The sequence below is a fragment of the Leucopleurus acutus genome, assembly GCF_964270905.1.
Source record: "Leucopleurus acutus genome assembly, chromosome: 2".
Lineage (NCBI taxonomy): Eukaryota > Metazoa > Chordata > Mammalia > Artiodactyla > Delphinidae > Leucopleurus > Leucopleurus acutus.
Genome location: NC_139143.1, coordinates 58,682,595 through 58,708,568, shown reverse-complemented (window position 1 = coordinate 58,708,568; position 25,974 = coordinate 58,682,595). Strand labels below are relative to the sequence as shown.

At 39.6% G+C, this 25,974-nt stretch overlaps 1 protein-coding gene across 3 annotated transcripts in view; it reads left to right on the top strand.

Annotated features, from left to right (window-relative positions):
- The window catches only part of FAM20B (FAM20B glycosaminoglycan xylosylkinase), a 41,611-nt gene that overhangs the window by 14,425 nt on the left and 1,212 nt on the right, over window positions 1-25,974 (top strand). For 2 of the 3 annotated variants that reach the window (XM_082834045.1, XM_082834046.1), the window contains exons 3-8: window positions 4,185-4,271; window positions 7,823-7,932; window positions 17,668-17,839; window positions 18,057-18,248; window positions 20,429-20,488; window positions 23,001-25,071. In XM_082834045.1, coding sequence (XP_082690171.1) covers window positions 4,185-4,271; window positions 7,823-7,932; window positions 17,668-17,839; window positions 18,057-18,248; window positions 20,429-20,488; window positions 23,001-23,232 — 853 coding nt within the window. In that variant the 3' untranslated portion in view covers window positions 23,233-25,071. Of the gene's footprint in view, window positions 1-4,184; window positions 4,272-7,822; window positions 7,933-17,667; window positions 17,840-18,056; window positions 18,249-20,428; window positions 20,489-23,000; window positions 25,072-25,974 lie in introns of those variants that run through there. The other variant, XR_014326017.1, reaches the window with a different exon arrangement.

Below are 25,974 nucleotides of genomic sequence, written 5' to 3'. Positions count from 1 at the left end.
TTGTTTATCCATTCACCTACTCAAGTTTTGGCAGTTATGAATAAAGCTGCTATAAACATTCATGTGCAGGATTTGTGTAGATGTAAGTTCTTAGTTCATTTGGGTAAATACCAAGGAGCACAATTGCTGGATCATATGGTAAGAGTATGTTTCATTTTGTAGGAAACTGCCAGTCTGTCTTCCAAAGCAGCTGTACCGTTTTACATTCCCATCAGCAGCGAATGAGAGTTCTTGTTATTCCACATCCTCAACAGCATTTGGTGTTGTCAGTGTTTTGGATTTTGGTCATTCTAATATGTGTGTAGTGATATCTCATTGTTGTTTCTTTTACCTGTTTTAAGCAGAGAACTGGGCCATTTTAGTTGCCTCAGTCCAAATTTGAACTAGAGAGGGCTAGATCATATGTTGTTAGACAGTGATCCCTTTGGACTTTTTTAAGGATCTACAGAGATAATTCGTGTGGCCATTCTATAGTATAATTAGTTTTTTTAAAGTTTTCTGTTTGTATATGAATTTGAAATAGGTTAACATGATGGTGATTTATATTCTTTTGACAGGTATTAGTTACTAGTGGATTTTCTCAAAATTTGTAATGTCGAAAATTTTCTGTGTACTAAACATTTTTTTCATTCCTCAGTAGAGCTTTTGAGAAAATTGTAACACATAACTTTGGGTCTCTTGCTGGAGTGGGAGAAGAAATATGGGGTGAAGGGGTGCAAAAACCAACTGTGACCAGAGTAGTTGGCTTAGCTCCCTTCATGGCTCAAATATCAGTAGATAATAGGCAAGCAGAGAGCTAATATTATTGGAATTCCAGAAATGGAAGGGATCTGCATTTGCCTGGAACTGGGCAGTATGGTGTGTGGAAGATGTGGAAATTAGGAAAGTTTTAAAATGCAGTAGACTTTTGGAGAATAGAAAGTCTGATTGGCAGGTAATGAGGGAAAAGCATAGTTATGTGGGACTTGGATCTAATTTCTGTTGCATGCACACCATTTGCCAGGCATTACACTAAGTACTTTTGTATCTGTTAATGCTTTTAACCTTTGTCACAACTGTGGGCAGTTACAGTTCTTATTTCCAGAGTAAGAAACTGAGACTTAGAAAGAATAACTTGAGAAAGAATAACTTGACAAGATCACCCTGCAGTAACTAATGGAGATGTCAGAGTGTGAGCAGCTTGTGTTCTGCCACACACGTGTGATTCTCTTAAATTTGTTTGCCTTCCTGTAAGAGAGATGACATGGATCACCCATCATCAAAAATTTGCTACTTTCCTTTTGAAATATGATCTTTGACCTCTTGATCTGTAGCCTGAGAGATCACAGCATAAGCAGAGTGATGGAAAGAAGACAGACTAAAAACAGAAATTAAATTCATGTAAGAAGAGATGAGTTGCAGGCATTTTGTGTTTAAATAAAAGGATACCCTCTCCACACCCACTATTTGTACACTAAGAATTGAAGGTGAGATGGGACAGCAGGAAGTGTTAGAAGGCAGATATTACTGATGGTGTGCAACATTAGTATTAGTCCAGGTGCTTTGCAGATAGGACTGGGGTATTCAGACAAAGCATAACTGGAGAGAGGAAGAGGCCAGACTGGTGACTAGTGGACGTGGCAGCAGATAAATGCATAAGCTAACCTTAGTCACTGTTGCTTTATCTCATATCTCTTACTACCACTGAAGCCTTCCCATTACTTTCCTCTTCCAGACCATCCTGAAATCCACTTTCATTCTTCTCCCAAATACCCATATAATCACTGTGCTCCCCAACTTTAAAACGTCCAGGGATTCCCATTGCTCACCAGACAAAACCCAGCCTGCACAGCCTAGTGGCCAGCCCCTCACAGCCTGGTCCTCCTCTCTACACGCAGCTCTTTATTCTTGTCAGTGCGGCCCCTTCCTCCCCCATCACCTTCTGAAGAGCCCTTGTCTATGCCCAGCTCCAGAGTTGCTCCTGCCCCACCTCCCGCAAGCTGTCGGGCACCTGCAGTAGGTGATAGCGCTCTAGTCACTGCACACACTGACCTGGGCTGATTACACCTGGCACTCTCCCGGGGTGGGGAAAGTGGGTGCACATTTAAGTGCTTGTAGAAATTGACTCCAGCCCCCAAACACCCAGCAAATTGCTATTCTGACCCTGCGGGCCTCTGAGGCTATTTAGTTCTAGTGTAAGTGCAAATTAATGTTCTTGGTCACATTCTGATGTCCTTCACCAGAAGGATAGGAGTGATTTATTGGCAGTTACTGTATGAATTTTGCTGCTCTGTCAGTGACTTAAGATGGATTGCTTTGTTGAGAGGAGGATCTAAGACCTTTCTGCTAAGTCGAGACATGCACCTTTCTTTAACAGCCACTTGTGGTTCAGCATTTCTGGAGCCTGGTTGTCCATGTCCTCCTGCCAGAGATGGAAGATTTGTATAGTACATGAAATATATAGGAATACAGTGATGCCTTTATTTGCACATTTTTCCTTACTACATTATTATAAAAGTGATTTTTTTCAGTATATTTGGTTGGCCAAAACGTTAATGGGGCTTTAAGTAAAAAAAGACATTTTTCACTTTCACGAAGATCTTTATTGAACAACGTGTTCACTAACTGAACGAACCTTTTGGCCAACCCCATAGCTGTATCCTTTCTGGAAGTAAATTGATTTTCACAGGCAAAAACTGCAGTTATGGTGGGAAAGGAACAAGACGGCAAGGGCCTGGGGGTGGGTAGAAGTCAGTGACTGATCTTAGGAAGTGCTGAAAGGGACCTTGGAGATCAACTAGTCCAACTACTCATTTTACAGCGGGGGAAAATGAACTCCAGGGTTCTGACTTTCCTTCTTTCTCATAACCAAAGCATGAACTAAGGATTCAGACCTTCGGACTCCAATGCAGTTCTTTCATTTTGATTTTTCTTCCTTTCCCTTTTCCTTCCCTCCCTGTTTCTCCAGCCTACTCCCAAAGTTCCTGGATTTTTCTAGGGTTTTACATTTCACTCCAAGCAGCCTTTCTATGTACTGGAAAGTTCTCTAATGTTTCACTGAAAGGAGTGGACAGCACAGCACCACAAATCTTCCTGTGGCTCCTCTGGAGTCCTGAGAAATAAGGTATTCAAGGACTGTCGCCCAGCTTTATGGACAGCCTGCAGCTGTAGTGGAGAGAGAAGTGCTTGAATAGTGTCAGCTTTTGCTGCAATCCTGTTTAAAAACTGAGACTTTTAATTTGGAGGTAACAGGTGTAATCCTTGGCAGCCTAAATGATGCTTTGACACTAGAAACAAAAAAATACGTATGAGTATATTGACCATGCTAGGAAGAAACTGGTGTCCAACCAGGTGTTTTTGCGTGTCTGTCTTCTAACATAAATGTTTCATCACTTTGATTTGAAAATGTGTTTGGTGGACATGGTTTTACTTTGTACTCTGTGGTCATTTATGTTGAAGGTCACTGCCTTGTACAGTACCGTTTCCAGATTCCCCATGGCCTTTTCAGCATTGGAGATCCAAGTGTCCTTAGTGGAGTGCCTCCTCTTCACGTCATTCTCAACTTATTTCTGTCCTGTAAAGCCTGATAGGTCTCCTTTTGATTGAGGAAATGCAAGTGAACAGTAGAGGTCATAGGTGAATTGCGTCTAGTTCTTCCCATTAACAGGGAAGGCAGATGTACCTTTGCCTCCTTGTTAACAAAAACAGAGGCATATCCGGACCATTTTTTTCCCCATGAAATTTAAACTTCTCTAATAAGCCTTGCCATAACCATTCTGGTAAGCCTTGCCGTATTTTCCTTTTACTTCAGCTTAGTCTAATAAACATTTCAGTAGACATTTATTAAGCATGAACTATAGGCTTAACACTGTGCTGAAGATACAAAGATGGTCCTCACCTTCCAGAAAAGTACCTTATAGTTTTACTTAAGCTACATTGAAAGTCTTTTAGAGGGGTAAAAATAACATCTGTGTTTTATTCATAGAATGATAGCAGAGGTAGATGTATAATTCTAGTTTTCTTCTCCACTTCATCTTCACCACATCAACCAGTGATCTATGCTGATCCATGACTGTTCTCAGGATTGACAGAGAAGTTTTCTAGAGCAAAATCAGGCTTGCAAATTTCTATTCTGCCTCTTGTGCTGTCGCCTCTGGTACTGATGTAATTCATGTCTACATCTGTGCTTCCCATTCACTCTGCAGGTATAACCGAGACTATGTGGTAGAAGGGGAACCTTATGCTGGTTATGATAGACACAATGCAGAGGTAGCAGCCTTTCATTTGGACAGGTATGTGTAATCACAGTGGGTTACATTCGTTTTGTTTCCTTTTAGAAATATCTTGGAGAGGACTTGTGGACGCCTTTCAAAGGAATGTAATAACGAAATCTAATAACTTTAACTTGTTACCTACTTTAGGTAACTGATTAATTCCATTACATTTGTATGAGTTCCTCATTATTCGGGTAGTACTAGGAATACCAAAGTAAATGTCTTAACTCCAGGCTTTTTTAGGTCATTTCATTCTGTTATGCCGTCTCTCATTAGCATGAGTGAAGATGTTCTTGGTAAATAAAATGGCAGGAAGAAAACCAGAGTTTGAATTCAAGTCCCTAAATTGAACTGGTCATTAATTGGGCCTGGCAGTCCTGATTTTTGTTTTGTTTTAAATAATACTCACTTATCCTCATATGCTAGAAACATATAGCATGACATATATGTGAATTTTATTGTCCTTCATACAAAATATGCACAGCTTCAATAACCAGGATAATTCTAAGAGGAAAATAGATGTGAATTCTAAATGTATAAGTTAACTAGGAAAATTAATACTTTTTTAGCAAGTTACTAGTCAGGATCCTTGTAACTGAATTGTCTAGTATCCCAGATTGCTCCTCTGATCAGCTCTTTAATCAGGGCATATTGGTAGACTTTAAAAGAAATTATTGACAATATTTTTTAAATGAATCTATAAGGAAACCAGAAGAAAATAAAGGTGAATTTTTGTCTTTTTTCTGGATTAGGAAGGATTTACTAAGCATAAAAGCAATAATTTAAAAATCACAAAGAAAAACTCAATAGATTCAACTAAATTAAAAAAAATTAACTCATATGTCAAGGAACATCAAACAAAATTTAAAAGCAAACAAACTTAGGAGGAAAATACTTGAATCTAATATAATCTAAGCATTAATAGCCTTAATATATAAATGTTTAGAAAATCTTATACATTCTCTAAAACGCTAGTAGAAAATGGTCTAAGAACACGGTTGAATAGAAATTATTGATTGCTAATAAATATGACAGAGGGAGTTCATCTTCACCAGTAATAAAATAAAATCCAGGGAATTCCCTTGTGGTCCAGTGGTTAGGACTCTGCACTTTCACTGCTGTGGGCCAGGGTTCAATCCCTGGTCAGGGAACTAAGATCCCACAAGCCGTGCAGCGAGGCCAAAAAAAAAAAAAAAAAAAAAAAATCCAGTTGAAACAATGGGATACTATTTTCTCCTACTGAAAATGGCAAAGATTAGAAAAAAGATAATACTTTATTGGCAGGAATACATTGACATTCGTATACTGCTTGTGTCATTGTTAATTGGTTCAGTCATTCTTTTAAGAACTCCTGTATTATGTATCAAAAACCTTAATGTTCATACCCTTTGAATGAGTAAATACCTTTTTATGCAAGCATCCCAGATATTTCTAGGAAGTACCCTGGAGAATCAGAAATTCAAAGATACATACACCAAGATCTTAGCTAGTAGCATTTTCAGTAGTGAAAATATGGAAGCAATCTAAACATCTAATGAAAGGGAAGAATTAAATAAATGTTTGTTCACAACCATGAATTTTCACTGCCTCTTCTAAGGCCTAGTGGGAAAGAGTTGGATAAATCCTACTCATCACTTAATTGCACATTAGAATCAGTCTTTCCAAGACCTCATTTGTTTCCTTATTTTCTTCATCTCTAAACCCCTTCCTGTTTCTCTGTTGATGGACACCAGCAGTTCATGAAGATCTTTTTCCCATATCCATACCAATATTTTATATTATCCAACATACTAATTTTAGTTAATCTAATATATGTAAAGTGGTATCTCATTGTTATTTTATATTCCCCCAATTATGGGTAGAGATTAGTACCTCCTTTTCACAGCACAACACCTGTTTGTTAGCTTAGAGTGAAGTGGTCTTTGTATGGAAATTACTTTTGATGTTAATTAAATATAATCATGTTTCTATTTATTTATTTATTTTTGTGGCCTCGCCACACAGCATGCGGGATCCTAGTTCCCTGACCAGGGATCTGGCCTGTGCCCCTTGCAGTGGAAGCACCGAGTATTAACCACTGGACTGCCAGGGAAGTCCCTATAACGTTTCAATTTATCACCTGCGCTTTGGGGGTCTTGTATTTTAAAGCCCTTCCCTCCCTCAAAGTCTGAAAGATATTCTGTGGCCAGTCCCCCTACCCCTTTTGTTAACTGCCCCATCCAAGCTCAGGTGCTACTGGACACGGCTTCCCAGCACTAAGTGGCTGCTGTTCTTTGAAGGTCTGACAACAGTCAATGGGGAGAAAAAATACTTCCCCACTTTCTTTCCCACCTTATACTTTTCTGCTCTGGGTTGCTATTTCTCCATTACATTAGGATTTAACCACCTCCTCTGGCCTCAGGAAGTTCTCTCATTTTTTATGTTATTTTGACATCTATTGATCTCCTTGCTTTTGTGGCTTTTCTAAAAATGAGTTTAGGACAGAGTCAGTCAGCAGCCCTGAACAATGGATTATTTATTGCACAGCCAATTTTTTTTTAACATCCTTATTGGAGTATAATTGCTTTACAATGGTGTGTTAGCTTCTGCTTTATAACAAAGTGAATCAGTTATACATATACATATGCCCCATGTGCACAGACATTTTTAAAGGCTTTTCTAATAACATGAGAAAAGGCTCATGATACAATGATGAGTGCAAAGCAGGAGACAGAAGTGCATATAGCATAATCTCAATTGTGTATATACACACAAGAGTGAGTATGTGTTTATATATACGTGTGAAGGAAAAACTGGTCTTATGCCGAAATGGCAGTAGTTACTTCTCAGTTGTGGAATTATGGATGATTTTAATTTTCTCCCATAAATTTTCTGTGTGTTCCAAATCCTGCCCCTCCAACTTTTCTTCAGCGAGTGTGTATTTTTTAGCCAGAAAATTTCTTTTTTAAAAAAAATGATGGTGCTCAACGATAAGGTTGCACTTTTAGACCGTTAGAAGCATCTTCAAATGTATCTATATTTAAGTTGTCCTGTGAGTTTATCCTTTTAGATTAATCTGTGTAGTTTTCTGTCAATGTTTTATGTAAAGGTTTGAAGCCCTGTATGGGTTTCGGCCCAATTTTTTTTAATGCTTTGTTAAATTTTAAAATTTTATTATGAAAAATTTCTAACAGACGTAGAAAGAATAGTATAGTGAACCCATGTACCTACTCCCTAGGTTTAACAATTGCTCACATTTTGCTAGATTTGTCTTACATAAATTATTTACATCTTGATATTAAATTCACAAATATATGTACCTCTAAAAAATACTTACCAGCAATCAGCAATACCTTTACACACCTAACACGATTAACCATGATTTTTAAGACTACTGTTTAGGGAATTCCCCGGCAGTCCTGTGGTTAGTGGTTAGGACTCTGCGCTCTCACTGCCAGGGGCCCGGTTCGATCCCTGGTTGGGGAACTAATATCCCGCAAGCTGCACAATGCAGCCAAAAAAAAAAAAAAGACTACTGTTTAAAATATATCCCCAAAGATTTTTCTCTTCTGTTCAACCTTCCAAACCAGGATTCTGGGTTTCCGCCGAGCCCCCTTGGTGGTTGGCAGATTTGTTAATCTGCGGACAGAGATCAAGCCTGTTGCCACGGAGCAGCTCTTGAGCACCTTCCTAACTGTAGGTAAGGAGGTTATAGAGGACGTTTAGGTAAGGGAATAGTTAATAAATTAAATGGGGCATCATTGAGCAAGCTGGCTCATGACTTTTAGGAACTGAAGAACTCAAGGGACTACAAAAGCAAATCAGGCAACTTGTTCTCACAGTACTGGGGGAAATAGATCTAAAGGTGGATGGCAGGAAATTGAAAGTTTTCCCTAATGCACGCTTTGTGTGTCTCTGAAGTAGGAAGTGAGATCATTTACGACAGTGTAATTAGGGGATAACTTTATTTCCTTCTGCTTGATCTTAAACTAAATCTCAAACTCAAAATTTGGTCTGAATCAGTTACTGTCTGTGTATCATTGCCTTGGTGGTTTTTTTCATACTCCTGTACTTTCTTGGGAACTGTTTCCTATCTCCTGAGAATTGAGCAAACCTTAAGGCAACTCTATAAGAGGGTCAGAAATTCCCTTGTAGGGTTGCCCTTGGGCCTGGAAGATCACCACTGCCTCCTCCCACTCTGCAAAGGTTAGCCTATGTAACTCTTTGTGTGTGGAATTGACTGCCATCCCTCTGGCCTCTGTTCTCCGTTGTCACACTCTGAGGTAGGGGGTCTGGGCTGGAATTCTCACTCCTGTTCTCCTTGCAGACATAATGAGAATGGGAGGAATTCAGAGGTGCTGTGGTCTCTTGTCTGAACCTCCTCAGGGTGCCATTTTCAATGACACAGTACTCTGCGTTGATATGACTGTTGAAATAGACATTGCAAGATGAACTTCAACTTGCTTTGCTAGAGTGAATGGATTTACATTTATAATGAGGTGAAACTGAATATTTAAAGCACTTTTGACAGATTCATCATTCAAAATTTAAACTTATCAGGCTAGGGCTCTGCTGTTCTTGCAAATAACCAAAAGCATACACTGTCACTGATTTGTTTCATATATTTTCTAATCACTTCTGCTTGTCCAATTTTATGCTTAGGCAAACATGCATTCCTGATGGATGGGAAGAATAGGCCTGCTGTCTAGAGACTCAGAGAAGGTTAACTCTCCTATATTGTGCAAGGTGCAGGGGAAGGGAGAGGCCAGAAAAAGGTTTGTAAGGAGGTTATTAACACTTGGGCTGAGTATTGAAGAATCCATAGACGCTACCCAGGCTGCAAAGAGGGAAGGGCATTGGGCACAATAACAGGAAGTATAATGGAAATGAGGGCACGAAGACCTGAAAGTACAAAGCACTGGTACATTTAGAGAAAAGCTTCTAGATACACTCTACAGCATAGGGCAGTGTCTTAGTTTGGCTGCTATAACAAGATATCATGGACTGTGTGGCTTAAACAATAGGGATTTATTTTTCACAGTTCTGGTTACTAGAAATCCAAGATCAGGGTGCCACCATGGTTGGGTTCTGGTGAAAGCCCTCTTTGTGATTCACAGGCAGCAGTCTTCTTCCTGTATCCATCCTCACATTGCAGAGAAAGAATGAAAGAGGAATCATCTCTATCATGTCTCTTATAAAGGCACTAATCCCATCATGAGGACTCCTCCCTAAAATCCCACCTCCAAATACCACCATATTGGGGCTTCACCGTGTGAATTCTAGGGGGGTCATGAACATTCAGTCCATAGCAGGCAGGTAGAGGGATTGGCTGGAGATGGGTTTTAAATGATGGACTGACCTTAGCACAATTTTTAAAATGTATTACTAGATAACTTGGTATAATGATAGCTAAATTTTGTATAGCCCTTGCAACTTGACAAAGCACTTTCACACAGTTACCTTATTTAATCCTCTTGACAAGAGTGCAATAAGTAGGGAAGATTTATCCACATTTCAGACCTGAGAAAGAGGTTTAAAAGAGTTAAATGATGTTCCCAAATTCACAAAGCTACTAATTGTTAGCCAGGATTCAAACCCAGATTTTGAGACTAAAATATTTGATCTGCGTATATTCTTCTATATTCATTCATTTATTTATTGAACAAAATTTTGTTTCACTCTGTGTGGCAGGCTCTGAACTAGGTGTTGAATATACAAAAATGAATGACACCTTCCTGCCTTCAAGGAGCTTTATCTAATGGGGGAGCCACACATATACAGAGGGCCTGTGGGAATGTGGAGGGGAAGAGGAGGGGGTCTAGAAGTTAGGGCTGGGGTGATAGTTTCAACGAAGTCTTAAAGGGAGAATAGCAATCCTGCAGGAAGATACAGTGGGAAAGAACACCCTAGGTTTGGAAAAGGACTCTTAACCTTTTTTTGTGCAAGTGACTCCTTTGGCAGTCTAGAGAAGTTTCTGGATCCTTTCTCAAAATAGTGTTTTTAAATACGTAAATTAAAATATGTAGACTTATAAACAAAACTAATAATATTGAAGTATATATTTTTTAACCTAAAATTACAGAAAGCTAATTTGTGATAGAGTAACATGTGCTTCGTTATTTACACATTAAATAACAAGATTTAGAGTGATCTAGTAACTACCTTAATTTTGGACCATAAATATAAATGATACTTTGAAGTATCTGCAGCAATGCTAATATGATATGAAAAATTTATTGATTTCTTCTGTTGAGAAAGTCACAGGTAACGCTAATACTATGGTTTGCTGCCTACCATCGTAACTGAAGGAAATGCTAAGTTTCAGGTAGAAGTTAGTGAAAATAAAAATGTAATTTTGTTTCCATCCAGTTCACAGGCTCCCTGAGTTAACCCTGTTCTAGGTGGAGGACAGAGCAGAGACAACAGCGACAAGAAATGAGAGAAGAGCATGGCAAGCTCAGGAGACTGTGTAGTTGAGCTGAAGTAAAGATTTTCTCCTTAGGCACTGGGAGGCCATGGAAAAGACTTTGAATGTGGAAAGATCAGATTTGAGTTTTAGAAAACTAATTGTAGCAGCATTGTGGAGGATGAGTTGGGAAGGGCAAGCTGAGATGAGAGCCCTTGGGGGCTGTTGTAGTAAATGCACATGCAGTGAGTCCAAACTAAAACCTGGACATCTAGGGGATACTCAAGAACTGGAATGGAAGGAATTTGGTGAGCATTTGGGCTGAGTGAGACAATTGAGAGAGAGGAAAAAGTTAAAAATGACTCCTAAATTTCTGGATTGGATGACTAAGTGTATAATGAAGCTGTTAGCTATCTTAGGAATATATAGAAAGGAGCAGACTTAGGGAGATGGAGCAGAGGAAGATAATGAATTTAATTTTGGATATTTTGTTTCCTTGTGTAAAATAATAAGAAATAGATACATTGGTTTCTGTCCCCAGTTCCTGACACACAGCTCCTAAAACCCTTGTAAATTCCTAAGTGGTAGGAACACTAGGAGCATATCTTATTCTACTGAGGTGATTCTGAGTTGGTTCCTGGATGCCTCCTGGATGGAGGCTCTTCACCAGAAAGACCAAGCCATAATTAGAAGCTTGGAATTTTCAGCCCCGCACCCTTGCCCTTTCTCCAGAGAGTGGAGAGGAGCTGGAAATAACTGATCATGGCTGGAATTACTAATTGATCTTGCCTACGTAAGGAAGCCTCTATAAAAATTCCAACAGTACGGGGTTCGGGGAACTCTACAGGTTGGTGAACCAAAAGTTTCCATGTGCCACCATGCCAGGCCCCAAACTCCACAAAGACAGAAGCGTCTTTGTTCAGGACCTCGACCTATGTATCTCTTCATCGGCTCTTGATTGATATCCTTTGTAATAAACCAGTAATCTAGGGAGTAAACTGGTTTCCTAAGACCTGTGAGCCGCCCTAGCAAATTTTTTTTTTGAGGTATAATTGTAGAACATTATGTTAGTTTCAGATGTACAGCATAATGATTCAGTATTTGTACATATTGTGAAATGATCACCACAATAAGTCTAGTTAACAAACATCACCATATACAGGTACAGAATTTTTTTTTTCTTGTGAAGAGAACTTTTGAGATCTGTTCACTTAGCAGCTTTCAAATATGCAGTACAGTATTATTTACCATAGTCACCATCCTGATGACTTATTTTATAACTGGATGTCTGTACCTTTTGATTCCCTTCACCCATGTCTCCCACCCCCCGACCCCCCAGCCTCTGACAACCACCCATCTGTTCTCAGTATCTGTGAGCTTGGGTTTGTTTTGTTTCATTTTGTTTTAGATTCTGTAAGTGAGATCATACAGTATTTATCTTTCTCTGACTTATTTCACTTAGTGTAATGCCCTCAAGGGCCATCAGTGTTATTGCAAATGACAAGGTTTTATTCTTTTTTATGGCTGAGTAATATTCCATTGTATCTATACCACATTTTTTTTTCTTTATTCATTCGTACGTTGATGAGTACTTAGGTTGTTTCCATACCTTGGATATTGTAAATAGTACTGCAGTGAATATGGGGGTGCAGATATCTTTTTGAATTAGTGTTTTTGTCCTCTCTTCAGTTAAATACCTAGAAGTAAAATTGCTGGATCATATGGCAGTTCTATTTTTAATTTTTTGAGGAACCTCCATACTGTTTTCCACAGTGCCTGCACCAATTTACGTTCCTACCAGTGATGCACAAGGGTTCCCTTTTCTCCACAGCCGTACCAACACTGGTTATTTCTTGTCTCTTTGATGATAGCCATTCTAACAGGTATGAGGTGATGTCTCATTGTGGTTTGATTTGCATTTCCCTTGTGATTAGTGATGTTGAGCACCTTTTCATGTATCTGTTGGCCACTTGTATGTCTTATTTGGAAAAATGTCTATTCAGATCTTCTGCTTATTTTTTAATTGGATTATTTTTTTTGCTATTGAGTTGTATGAGTTCTTTATATATTTTGGATATGAACCACTTATCAGATATATGATTTGCAAATATTTTCTCCCATTCAGTAGGTTGTCTTCTTGTTTTGTTGATGGTTTCCTTTGCTTTGCAGAAGCTTTTTGGTTTGATGTAGTCCCACTTGTTTATTTTTGCTTTTGTTGCCTTTGCTTTTGGTGTCAAATCCAAAATATAATTGCCAAGACCAATGTCGAGGAACTCACCGCATATGTTTTTTTCTAGGAGTTTTATGGTGTCAGGTCTTAAGTTCAAGTCTTTAATCCATTTTGAGTTAATTTTTGCATATGTTATGAAATAGTTGTCCAGTTTCGTTCCTTTGCATGTGACTGCCCAGTTTTCCCAACACCATTTATTGAAGAGACTGTCCTCTCCCTGTTTTATATTCTTTACCCTAGCAAATTAATCGAACCCAAACAGGGGCTCATAGGGACCTCTAATTTATAGCCAGCTGGTCAGAAGCACAGGTGACAACCTGGACTTGCAATTGCCATCTGAAGTGGAGGGCAGTCCTATGGGACTGAGCCCTTAACCTGTGGAGTCTGATGCTATCTCCGGGTAGATAGTGTCAGAATTAAGTTAAATTGTAGGACACCCAGCTGGTGTCCAAGAATTGCTTGGTGGTGGGGGGAAACCCACACACAGTGAAATTGGGTGCAGAATCTCACCTTGACAGGAACAACCAGGAGTAAATGTCGACTAGTTATTTAGGAGCTAAAATCTGTAGCTTAGGCGAGAAGTGTGGGCTGGAGCTGTAGATTTTATTATCATAGGTGGTAGTTCATCCAAGGAGAGCATGGAGATCGAGGTCATCAGAAAACCAGTTTTAAAAGTTTGGCGCATTCAGGAAATAGTGAAAGATTCGGAGCCTCAGGTTCATGGCTATAAAACTGGAATATTGAGGTCTGGAAAGGTAGATTGGAACCAGATTATTCATAATAAATAGCTGGCATTGATTGGTCTCTGACAATGTGTCAGGCACTGTGCTGAGCATTACTGGGGATTGTCTCTTTCACTCTTCACAACCCAAGGAGGGAAGAACTGTTACATTATCTCCGTTTTACAGAGGGAGCTTAGATAGGCGAAATTACATGCCCAATGTCTTGCAGTCTAATGACTATTTAGAGTTTATATTTTGATCCCACAAACCTGACCTTAGATTGCACTTTTAGCCAGTACACCTGACTCCATTCGGTTATAAAGGGTCTTACCAAACTCAGAAGTTTGGATTTTGTCACATAGGCAACAGGTTTCCTACACCAAGCAATGTTTTGTTTTGTTTTTCTTTTTTTTGAACCAGTAATACATTCCCACAGCTCACAATTTTTAAAAAATATCGAAAGGACATCATGCTCCATTGTATGGATCTACCATAATTCATTTAACCAGGCCCTTGTTGGACATAAAAGTTCCAGTATTTTGTTTTTACAACCACTGTTGCCCAAAATTACCCTGTACATATTTTATTTCATACATGATCAAATATATCCAGAAGTGCAAGTGCTGGGTCAAAGGGCACATACATTTTTACATAGGTGTTTAATCAGTTTACATTCTCAGCAGTGATGTATGGGAATGCCTCTTCCCTGCTAGCCTCAACAACAACGTATTATCAAACTTTGGGTTTTGTTTGTTTCACATGTAGCATCTTTTTATTTGTTTAAGAGCCATTTGTATTTTGTCTTTGCATATCCTTTGCTCATTTTTAAAAATAAATTTATGTATTTATTTATTTATTTTTGGCTGCGTTGGGTCTTTGTTGCTGCAAGCGGGCTTTCTCTAGCTGCAGCGAGCGGGGACCACTCTTTGTTGCGGTGCGCAGGCTTCTCATTGCGGCGGCTTCTCTTGTTATGGAGCATGGGCTCTAGAGCGCCGGCTCAGTAGTTGTGGCGCATGGGCTTAGTTGCTGCACGGGATGTGGAATCTTCCCGGACCAGGGCTCGAACCCGTGTCCCCTGCACTGGCAGGCGGATTCTTAACCACTGCACCACCCAGGTAGTCCCCTTTGCTCATTTTTAGCTTTGTCATTGGCCCTATCAATTTACAGGAGCTCATACATAAGAAGGATAATAGCCCTTTGTGATATGAGATATAAATATTTTCCCCAATTCTTTAATTTCTTTTGACTTTGCTTATAGTTTTTTGTTTTGTTATTTTTTGGGGGGGGGTGTTTGCCTTACAGAAACTTTTTGTTTTTAATGTAATCAGTCCATCTTTTTTGATAGATTTTCTGATTTTGAATCATAGTTAGCCTTGCTCACTCCAACATTATGGAGGAATTCTGCTTTTTTTTTTTCTTTTAGTACCTTTATAGTTTTAGTTTTTGCATTTAAGGTTTTGATATTGTTGGAATTTCTTCTGGTATATGTAATGAAGTATGGCTCCACTGTTGTTGTTGTTTTATCCCAGATGGCTATCAGTTGTCCCAATAGCATTTGTTAAAGAGTCTCTTGTTTTTCCCTGTAGTAGATTTTCTTTATTTAGTTTCTTCATTTAGCTTTAGTTTCTGGACTTTCTGTTCTGCTCCATTGGACATTATATCTGTTTATGAGCTGGTCTATAATGTTGTTGTTGTTGTTTAATATTTATTTTATTTATTTATTTTGGCTGCTCTGGGTCTTCATTGTGGCACTCGGGATCTTTCTGGTGGCATGCAGACTCTCAGTTGCGGCATGCGGACTCTTAGCTGCGGCATGCATGTGGGATCTATTTCCCTGACCAGGGATTGAACCTGCGGCTCCTGCATTGGGAGTGTGGAGTCTTACCTACTGGACCACCAGGGAAGTCCCCTATAATGTTTTATTATTGAGGCATTATACTATGTTTTGATATCTGGTAGGTCTAGTCCCCTCTCTTTGCAGTTATTTTAACAATTTTCTAGCAGTTCTTAGTTATTTTTTCTTATGACCTTTAAAATTGTCATACCTAGTTACCCTCTAAAAGATCTGTTGGTATTTCTGATGGATCAAGTTAAACTTACAAGTTTATATTTTTATAATTAAAAAATAAATGTGGTATCTCTTTCAATTAGTGTTCAAATCTTCTTTACCTAGAAAAGTTTGTAAAGTAATGGAGAGTGATAGAATCAGCTTTGTGGGTGGGTATATAGTGGATTAGTCTCTATTTAGTGTGTACTATGCCAGAGGTTGGAAATACTAAAAAGTTTGAGTGCTGTTTGTCTCTTCAAGGACACATATACATGAGAACATAAACAATCATTAAAGGAGCATGTGAGGTTTTCTGGGTGTAGGGAATTAGCTCATTTGATGGCTATTATTTTGTAGAGGTAGAGAGCAAAGAAAGCATTACTTTCCTTAACTTTTTATTTTGAAATAATTTTAGATTTACATAAAAGTTGCAGAAATGATCCAGAATCCCCCAGATTCCTCAATTGTTAATACTTCTGAATCATTTGAGAACAGGTTGCAGACATGAATATCCATTACAGCATTATATGCTCCCTTAAGACTTCAGTGAGTATATCCCAACTACCTGCACACTCTCCTACACAACAACATTCAACCATCAAAATGAAGAGATGAACATTGATCCAATATTGCTATCTAATTCATAGATCCTATTCAGATTTTGCCACTTGTCCATGTAATGGCCTATGTACATCCAGGATTCAATCTAGGATATTGCATTCAGTTGCATGATTAAGATGGTGAGTGTCTGCAAGGTTTCTCCAGTATTTTATACTTACTAATAAATAATTATTGAGTACTTTGTAGGGAGAAACTCAAAACTATATAAATATTCTATCCTCATGAAACTTTTGCCCACCAGTTTTAGAATTCATTGATAATTCTTACCCGAATCAGTTACTAATGTGATAGTTGCCAAATGGTGATTTGCTAATTCTGTCATTTCTTCTAGACTTACTGGTTGCCATTCTTTTGATGAGCAGAGCTCCCGTCGCCCTGCCCCACTTTTGTTTACTTATTTATTTATATCACTATGAACACGTAGACTCTTAATTTACTCAGTTACAATTTGTTACTATTATTATTTATTTTGATGCTCAAACTATCCCAGATTTGGCCAGTGGGAACCCCTACAAACTGTCTCCTGTGTTATTTGGAATGTCCTCATCATTCTGAGTGCCTCCTTACAGCTGGCATAGCAGTATGACCAAGGCTCATCTTGTACTTTCCCTGCCCCTGCCCTAGGGGTCATCTGTTTCTCCAGGGAGCGCTGGTTCCTTTTAATATAGTATTAAAATGATATTTAGAAACTGATATGTGAGTGTGTTCATTACTACCTGAGTGTTATTGTTTCCAGGTTTTCTAAAGGGGCAAAATATGTATATATATATACATGCGTATGTATATATATGCATACATATACACACACAAACATTTGTACTTTCTTTTATATCTCTGTGTTTTAAAACCATCAATTCAAATCAATATCTCCAGTTCTAATTCAACACTGCAGGATTTACTCTGGCCTTCTCTCTTTTTATATGTTAAACTCCCTTCTCCATCTATGAGAAACCTGGTTCCCATTATCCTCAGTCTGTTTACTCATTTGCTCTAGACCCTACTCCCCACTCCGCATGTAACCAAAGTCCTGGTCCATGGCTTGGCCTCGTACATGCCCTCTCTCCCTCCCCTGGGCATTCTGGCCAAAATGTCAGTCCTGCTGAAGGAGAAGAGGACATTACTTAAAGTGAGTTCAGAAAGATACTTGTGACAGTAGTTGACTTCTGGGAGAGATTGGGTAGAAGGGACAGAGAGGGAAAGGGAGACTTAACTTTTTCGTATATATCCTTTTGTACCTTTTGAATTTTTTTTACACCATGTGCTTTTATTTCCTATACAGAAAATAAATAAAGATTTAAAAATAAGCTCAGGATCTTTGTTTTCACATAGAGCTGCTCTCTTCATTGTTTGGGGAGAATTTGGAGTTATCCTTTTTCTGTAAGTGTATATGGTTCCATTCTCTCCTTTAGGAAATAATACTTGTTTCTATGGGAAGTGTTATTATTGCCGAGAAACAGAGCCAGCCTGTGCTGATGGAGACACGATGGAGGGGTCTGTCACGCTTTGGCTTCCAGATGTGTGGCCTCTACAGAAACACCGACACCCATGGGGCAGGACTTACCGAGAGGGCAAATTAGCCAGGTAAATGCTCCTTTGAGCCACTACTTCATTCTCTCCTGTGCCTGGACAGGTGCCAACCCTGTGTAGGAGCCAGGGTTCTGTCCAAGACTAAAAAGGACTATGGGGGGTTCAGGGGAAAACCTGCTAGTCAGGGACTCTCTCTTCTCTGTGTTTTAAACAATGTTACGTGTGGTGCTGGCACTCAGTGAACAACCCTGGTGATGCTGCTTCCCTCCAGGTGGGAGTATGATGAGAGCTACTGTGACGCTGTGAAGAAAACGTCCCCTTATGACTCTGGCCCTCGCCTCTTGGACATCATTGATACAGCTGTCTTTGATTACCTGATTGGCAATGCTGACCGCCATCACTACGAGAGTTTTCAAGACGATGAAGGCGCTAGTATGCTCATCCTTCTCGATAATGCCAAAAGGTAGGACCAGCAGGACTCTCCTTGTCAGTTAGGGGTCCTGTGTATACAAGAAGAATCCTTTCTGGGGTATCCTGGAAAACCTCCAGAACAGGCTCAACAGAAGGCATCCTTCTTGTTTCCACTCGGAGTCTTTGCCATTGGCACCCATCCTTCCAGCTTGTTCAGAGTTTGTACTCCTTTCACCTTCAGGGATCTGAGGACTTTAAAAAAGTGGAAAACTCACTTTTTCCAAAGAGTCAAAGAGTATGATTCTCTTCACAGACAACTGGAAACCAAGGTCTTCTATTTATTGCTACTTACATCATTCTTTCTTGACTAGGTTGTTCAGAATCTTGAGAAATACATTGTTAACAGAACATGAAATTTAGCTGTTGTTAAATTATTCTATCCAAAGATTCATACAGTTTAAAAAATTAGTTTATTTGATAGGATGTTTTTGCTATTTTTATGGCAGTCTAGGCCCAGATTTTTTCTATTATGAGTAGGAGAGCAGTTAGTTGCTTAGTAATTATATATAAAGACAAGTTACTTTTATCTTGAATAAAACAATTTTATTAATTTTGAATAAATGGAATGTCCTAATTTAGGCCTGAGCTATTTGAAGAGCACATTGTATTTTCAGTTTGCACTCTGCATTCTTCATGGTACCCAGTTAAGTGCCACACTTTTAGTTACACATAATAAATGTTTGCTAAATAGAATACTTCCTTGGAGCTGGAATTGTTCAGGCTCTGAGTCACTATTGGGTTTTTTGGGGGGTTTTTTTGGTTGTTTTTTTGTATTTTTGAATTTTATTTTATTTATTTTTTTATACAGCAGGTTCTTACTAATTATCTATTTTATACATATCGGTGTATATATGTCAATCCCAATCTCCCAATTTATCCCACCACCACCGCCCCCCGCTGCTTTCCCCACTTGGTGTCCATATGTTTGTTCTCTACATCTGTGTCTCTATTTCTGCCCTGCAAACCTGTTCATCTGTACTGTTATTCTAGGTTCCACACATATGCGTTAATGTACGATATTTGTTTTTTTCTTCCTGATTTACTTCACTCTGTATGACAGTCTCTAGATCCATCCACATTACTTTTTATGGCTGAGTAATATTCCATTGTATATATGTACCACATGTTCTTTCGAATGGATAAAGAAGATGAGTCACTATTAACGTTGGTTGCTGAGAATAAGCTGAGACATGGACACTCAGCGAAGAATGCTTAGGCAGCATTTGCTAAGGAGGCCACCACCTCATACTGAGCACCAGGTGCCTCATACTCCATGAAAGGGGGTGACAGCTACAGAGAGTGAGAGGCCAGCAAACATTGCCTCTCCCATTCCCAGCAAAGCAGGTAGTGACCAGTGCTATGTACTTCATTTTCATTTATACTATATTTTCAGTTCCTGAATATCTTTATCCTTACTTGTAAAACTGATCATGTGCTGTGGAAATACACATTGAAATAATTGCCTTTGCCTTTTATTATTTGTGGGCCTGCCCTGTGCTGAGGGCTACCAGACCCTCCAGCTATTAAGGTGAGCTTCCAGGAAAAGAGTGGAAGGTTGACAGTTTTTCCAGAATCTGTTCTCCTTTTCTAACTCGGAATTACTAAGAGCATTTTTACATCTGCTTTGAATCACTGTTTTCCCAGCCTCTGTGAGCAGTTTTTACAGTTTGAATCTGACCATATACTTTCTTGTAAGGAATACAATAATCTAAGTCTTTTTCTGATTGGTAATATTAAAGTAGAACAAGTATAACTTCTTTTTACAGGTAATGACCTTCTGCTTGTTTGCGAGAACCTAATTATCAATAGCCTTTATTGCTCTACATACCCTTAAAACCTTCTCGGGTTTGGGGGTCTTCAGGTTCTCCCTTGGTCTGTGGACTCCATACCGTGTTAGGAGGGTTATGCTTCAACACCTTGCAATATCCTGGCAGGAGAGAGGATCCTTGTAAAGGAGTATATTTGTTGTTTGATGCTGCAGTACAAGCTGTTAGGAATCCTGTGTCTAATTGGTCATGCCCTGTTTATTTTTAATTTAAGTGATTTGAGCTGTGGGAGCATGAAATTATCCAGGATCACATTCAGGTTTCATATGGAATTTGTTCTTGCTTTGATGCTAAGAAGGGGATGGGTGCTTCCACCTAATTCACTAACTTTTCATTTAATTTTCAGCTTTGGGAACCCCTCGCTGGATGAGAGAAGCATTCTTGCCCCTCTCTATCAGTGTTGCATGTAAGTTATGCAGTCAAGTACATTTGCCTGCATTGCCTTCCTTTCCAGGCTCAGGTAACAGTACATCAGTTTGCTTGGCTTTAAAACTTCCTAATACCTGAGCAGCACTTTTCATGCTTTTCTAACCCCAAACCTCCTGGAGATCCTGAGCTGTAGGGCATCAGGGAAAGGTTTCCACAGCAGTGTAGCCCAAAGCTCAGAATGCATTTTGAGTTTTGTATGAGTAGAAATTTTCAGTTTATCCAATAATGTATATCCATGTTTGTTTTAATATCAGAATATAGTCCTCACTCCCCCCCACCCAAAACCTAGTGCAACCCATGCCCCTAGTTGCTGTACTATGTTTACCTTGTGGTTTCAAGTCCTCTCACTCAACACCACAACCCACCTGTGGTTTGCTTATCTCAGTTTGAAATTTTGTAAACCAAAAGTAGCTTTCTCCGTAGGTATTTAGTACTTGATTTTTTAAAAGTCTGTATTAGATAACAAATAAATTAAAAAGTAAATCAAGAAAATGAGATAAAGACTGGGCTCTCGGGAGCTCCTTTTCAGATCTTCGTTGCCAGTATGATTTAAAAGCATGAACACTAAGAATCAGCTGGGACCCACCTTGCTTGGCTACACAGAAGTGCAGGTCCAGGAGAGCCGCTTCCTACTGCTCGGCTCCCAGAGACACACTGATCATGTGAGACTGCCTCTTCTGGCGACTGGTCTGTTTTACTTTTCTTTTCTTTCTTTTTTTCATAACAACAATATTCTGCAGAAAGTGTTTACCTAGGCAACCCTTAATTATCTTCATTAATATTGGGAAGCAGTGATACATCCAATCAAAACCTGTATCTGTGAAGGAAGATGTTTTTGTTTTAATAGTGCTATCAGTCTGGTCCAGTCAGGAGATAGAAAAGACATGGTGGGTTAAACAGGAAAGTTTAGTATAAGAATTATTAAACTCTTTCATACAAGAGTGACTATAAAAGAAAACTAGAGCTGAGGGAGAGTACCCAAGGAAGAACAGACTTGGAAGGGGATCCCCCTCCCCAAGCCTGGGGTTTTGACCTCAGTGGAGAAGGTATAGTTCAGCCCACTGAATAGCAGAGAACTGTGCTAGTTTGCAGGTGCTGGGAGTGCAGGAAGCAGCCCTCCAGAATGCAGCCAGGGTACAGGCAATCAGCAGGTGGTAGCATGACATACCGAGAGAGCAACGACTCAGTAGAAACCCTCCAGGCTACAGGCAAGGCTTATTTGTGGGCCTGCACAGGGAATTGGGACACCAGCATGGGTGCGTGGCTTTGGGGGCTCTGGTTTCCATGTCGAGAGGGCCTTAGGAAAGTTATCACCAAGCCAGGCCAAGGCCGCAACATCATGGTGGGCCTACCTGTTCTGGAAATGTGGCCAAGGCAGAGTTTCATTTGCTGACCTTCCCCGCACACTACTGACCCACTCACTGTACAGCAGCCAGAAGCGTCTGGAGAACCTCTTCCTTCTGCAGTCTCCTTCCAGTGTCCTCTACCGAGAAAGCCTAAGAGGAGAGATGCTTAAAGGACCTCTGTCCATTATAGCAGGGCATATATGAAGAGTGAACTTGGAGCTGAGAGGCAATCGAGTGATACCTTCATCACACGGGGGAACTCTAATGCTCTAGGCACTTGTAGTATTCTTCAGAAGAGTAAAACCACGCTGACTCTGTGCTTGTCCATCCCTGCCATGCTTTATCCGAAGATCCTTGCTTTCTTACTTTTTAAATGGTTGCAGAACAAGTTGCCTGCCTCATGCAGAGTCAGACTTTAATGCATACCTAGTAATTCCCACATTACCCACAGGGAGGTAAATACTTTTTTTCTAAGATAACAAGAGATCCTCTTTAGTTGGTAAAATAATTGAGAAAAATAGGTATCCTTAAACTTTTTCTATTTATAATATTGCTAGAATTTTTAATTAAGAAACATAAAAAGAAGGAAATTAAATTACTTATTAAGAGGTAAGGATAACTCCTGTTAACACTCTAGTGATTTCATTGTGATCGTGTGTGTATGTTTGTATGTATGCTTATACACACATTTTCTTTCCCCATAGGTTTGGAGTAAAAGAGTGTTTTCCCTCCAACTATTTTCCCTGACTCAATATTATATCATGGGCATTTCCCCATGCCACTGAATTTTCATAACTGCTTTTAATGGCTGCATGGTATTCCCTTGAATGGATAAGCCATAATTTATTTAACTATTTCTCAGTTGTTGGACATTCAGATTGTTTCACATTTTTCCTGTTACAAATAGCACTGCAGTGAACATGTGTAAATATTGTATATATTTCTCATTAATTACTGAGAAAGAAATATCAAAATGTGGTAATGTTACTCATAATGTAGAGCTACTTCTAAAACAGAAATTATTTTTCTAGTTGAGATATTTTACATAATTATTTCTTTACTTTCGTCTGCTATGCGGGCTTTAATCTCCATTTGATAGTGAGAGGTTTTATGTAACCTGTCCTAAAACTTTTTTTCTTCCAGCATTCGGGTTTCTACCTGGAACAGACTGAACTCCCTGAAGAATGGTGTGCTGAAGTCTGCCTTAAGATCTGCCATGGCCCATGACCCCATCTCCCCAGTGCTCTCTGATCCTCACCTAGACGCTGTGGACCAGCGGCTCCTGAGTGTCCTGGCCACCGTGAAGCAGTGCACTGACCAGTTTGGGATGGACGCAGTGCTGGTGGAAGACAGGATGCCTCTCTCCCACTTGTAATTCTCCACAAAATAAGTGAAACTTCTTTTTACAAAGATAGAGAAACAGCACAATCAATTCCGAATGGTATGAGGTGGATTGGAAATGGCCAGCAGCACATTCTGGTGATAGGGGACAGGGTGGCCTTGGTGTTTGCTGTAGTAGAAGTTGAAGCAAAGACTACAAGTTTCAGACCACGGAGCTGTACCTGCTGAACCACCTTCTGACTTCCTCGGCGTATGCCCATTCTAGCAGTGGGCGTCACGGTTGGTCAGTATTAATTCTCATGCCAAAGGACAAATTAGAGGTGTGACATTTGAATAGATTAATGTTGGGGTTGGTTCTGGAGTATGTGTTTTGAGTCCATCCTTATAATCCTTTCTCCACACTTGTGGATTTTCCGAAAACACTTTGTAATCTCTTGAGTCCTTTCTTACCAGGACTAGTCAAATTGGAAATTTTACTGCTTCCTAAGGAGTGGCAGCAAGTAACCCAGCATTCTGTTGAGCCAAAGTAGCATGCTCTGTTGGAGGGACTATGTTTTTAAGATAGAATTAGAGGAAAGACAAAAGCAAGAAAGATGTTTGGGCTTTTAACTGAGTAAGTGGTGCTTTTGATGATTCTTAAAGGAGGGAAGAAGAGAGAGAGACCTACTTGGTGGAACCAGAATCAAGGCGGTGATTGAATTAGTGAAAAACAGGTTCCCCTGTATTTAAGTTCTTAACGTATATAAAAGCAAGCATGACTTGTACCTAAGTAAGATTTGCATTCTCATAATTGTGTCCAAATTAATCCAAAAGTGTCCCTGGAGAACCTACCATTACAACCCAAGCACAATTCTGTTATGGAGTCTTTTTTTTCCTTTTGCCCAGAGCAGGCAAACCCTTTGCAAATTATCAAAGCAAACTGAAATAACAGCTTGAATAAGAGTTAGGTTGCCTGTCTTCTCTGCCATCCTGATTTCTAAAATGAATTTCCACTTCTGTCTTCAAGGCATTTGCTCATTAAAGCTGCTGTTCCCAAGAGATTGGCGATCCTACTTGTGCCTTTCTTGTGAGGAAAGCCAGCTCGCTCCTACGGATAATATAGTTTAGATCCTGCTGGTGGCTGGACCTATCTTGTGATTTGGGCCCTGTGGAAGGCTGGAAACAAAGATTTTAAGCCTTCTGAGCCTTAAAATAAGGTGGTTACCAGGAAGAGCCTTAAGATTTTGATTTATGTCAAACCCTGATTTCATCATTTAATCTTGTTTGGAGTTCTGAACCCACGATGTAGTATTGTCCTTCCGTCTCCTATTAGCACTTTCAAATTTCAAGTTGCTAAAACAGGCTTAGTTCTGTGTTCTGCCAAAGCGATTTGACATATAAGCACTTGCATTAAAATATAGGGCAGAGGAAACTAGGCCTGGTGTCTCCACTCAGGTGCCCTCAGAGGTGGGTGCTTCTCTCCTGCATTTTGTCTGGGGACTGTTGCGGTTTTGACTTCTGTGAAGCAGACACTAATATTTAAACAGTGTGGTTAAACAAATTTACTGCTAGCTATTGGAGACCAGTTTTAGGTAGCCACCCTTTCAAAAATAGTTTAGAATTTATGCCCCAATTTTCTCAAATTGAAAGATAACTGAGTACCCCAAAACTACTTTAAAGTAACATGACCGGGCTTCCCTGGTGGCGCAGTGGTTGAGAGTCCGCCTGCCGATGCAGGGGATACGGGTTCGTGCCCCGGTCCGGGAAGATCCCACATGCCGCGGAGCGGCTGGGCCCGTGAGCCATGGCCGCTGAGCCTGCGCGTCCAGAGCCTGTGCTCCGCAACGGAAGAGGCCACAACAGTGAGAGGCCCACGTACCGCAAAAAAAAAAAAAAAAAAGACAACACTTAAAGTAACATGAAATTAGGACGCTTTTGTACTTAGTATGTACATTTGGCGATGTACACAGAATGGGCTGAGTTATTTTTAAAAAGGTATTGAATTTAAGAAGACAGGTAGTAGCACAAAACACTGAGCTAGTGTTAACAAAAGGAAGCATTAATTCCAATTTTAAACTCATTTACTATGTGCATCCAGGGAAGTTCACATTTGAGCTTGAGAATACCTTGGATGGTGCTTACCTCAGAGCATCAGGGAGCCAGCTGGAGGGACAGTGGGAAGGAAGTCAACGCTGCTCTCCTTGGTAAATGTTAGCTGAACTAAATTTCTTGCAAACATGTGATACCTTCAGTATGCCCCAGTGAAATGAGTAAGAGCTGTTCCCAAACTGGGAACTTTATTCATGATGTTGAAGGCAGAAGATTCTGCTAAGGAAAAAAGTAGGAGGAAAAGCTACTTTGAAAAATGCCTCATTCTTTTTCCCAAACATTGCAGAAAATGTATAATCTCATTCTCTTTCCCTATTTTAAAATTCATGATCTTAAAAGGTGTTCAAATATATAGTGGTTAAAGTTAGAATTATGCTAATAGAGTGGTGTGAACTGATGCTTAGAATATAAATTTATGTTCTAAGTCAGGATCGGATTAAGCTGCAAAAGTACGTTTAGAATCTTGGAAAAAACCAACCATAAGCTTATAGCCCTAAAATTCATAAACACTAAATTCTGTTTCAAAAAAGAGGTAGATATCTTTTTTTTTAAGTTTTGTAACACTGTCCTCTTGATGGTTTATCTTTTAGAATCGAGGACTATTATAATCAAACAGGGGTCATTGGAAGAGTTTTTGATCAGTCCTAACCTGGGCGTGCCTAGCTAACATCTAAAGGTAGATGTGGGT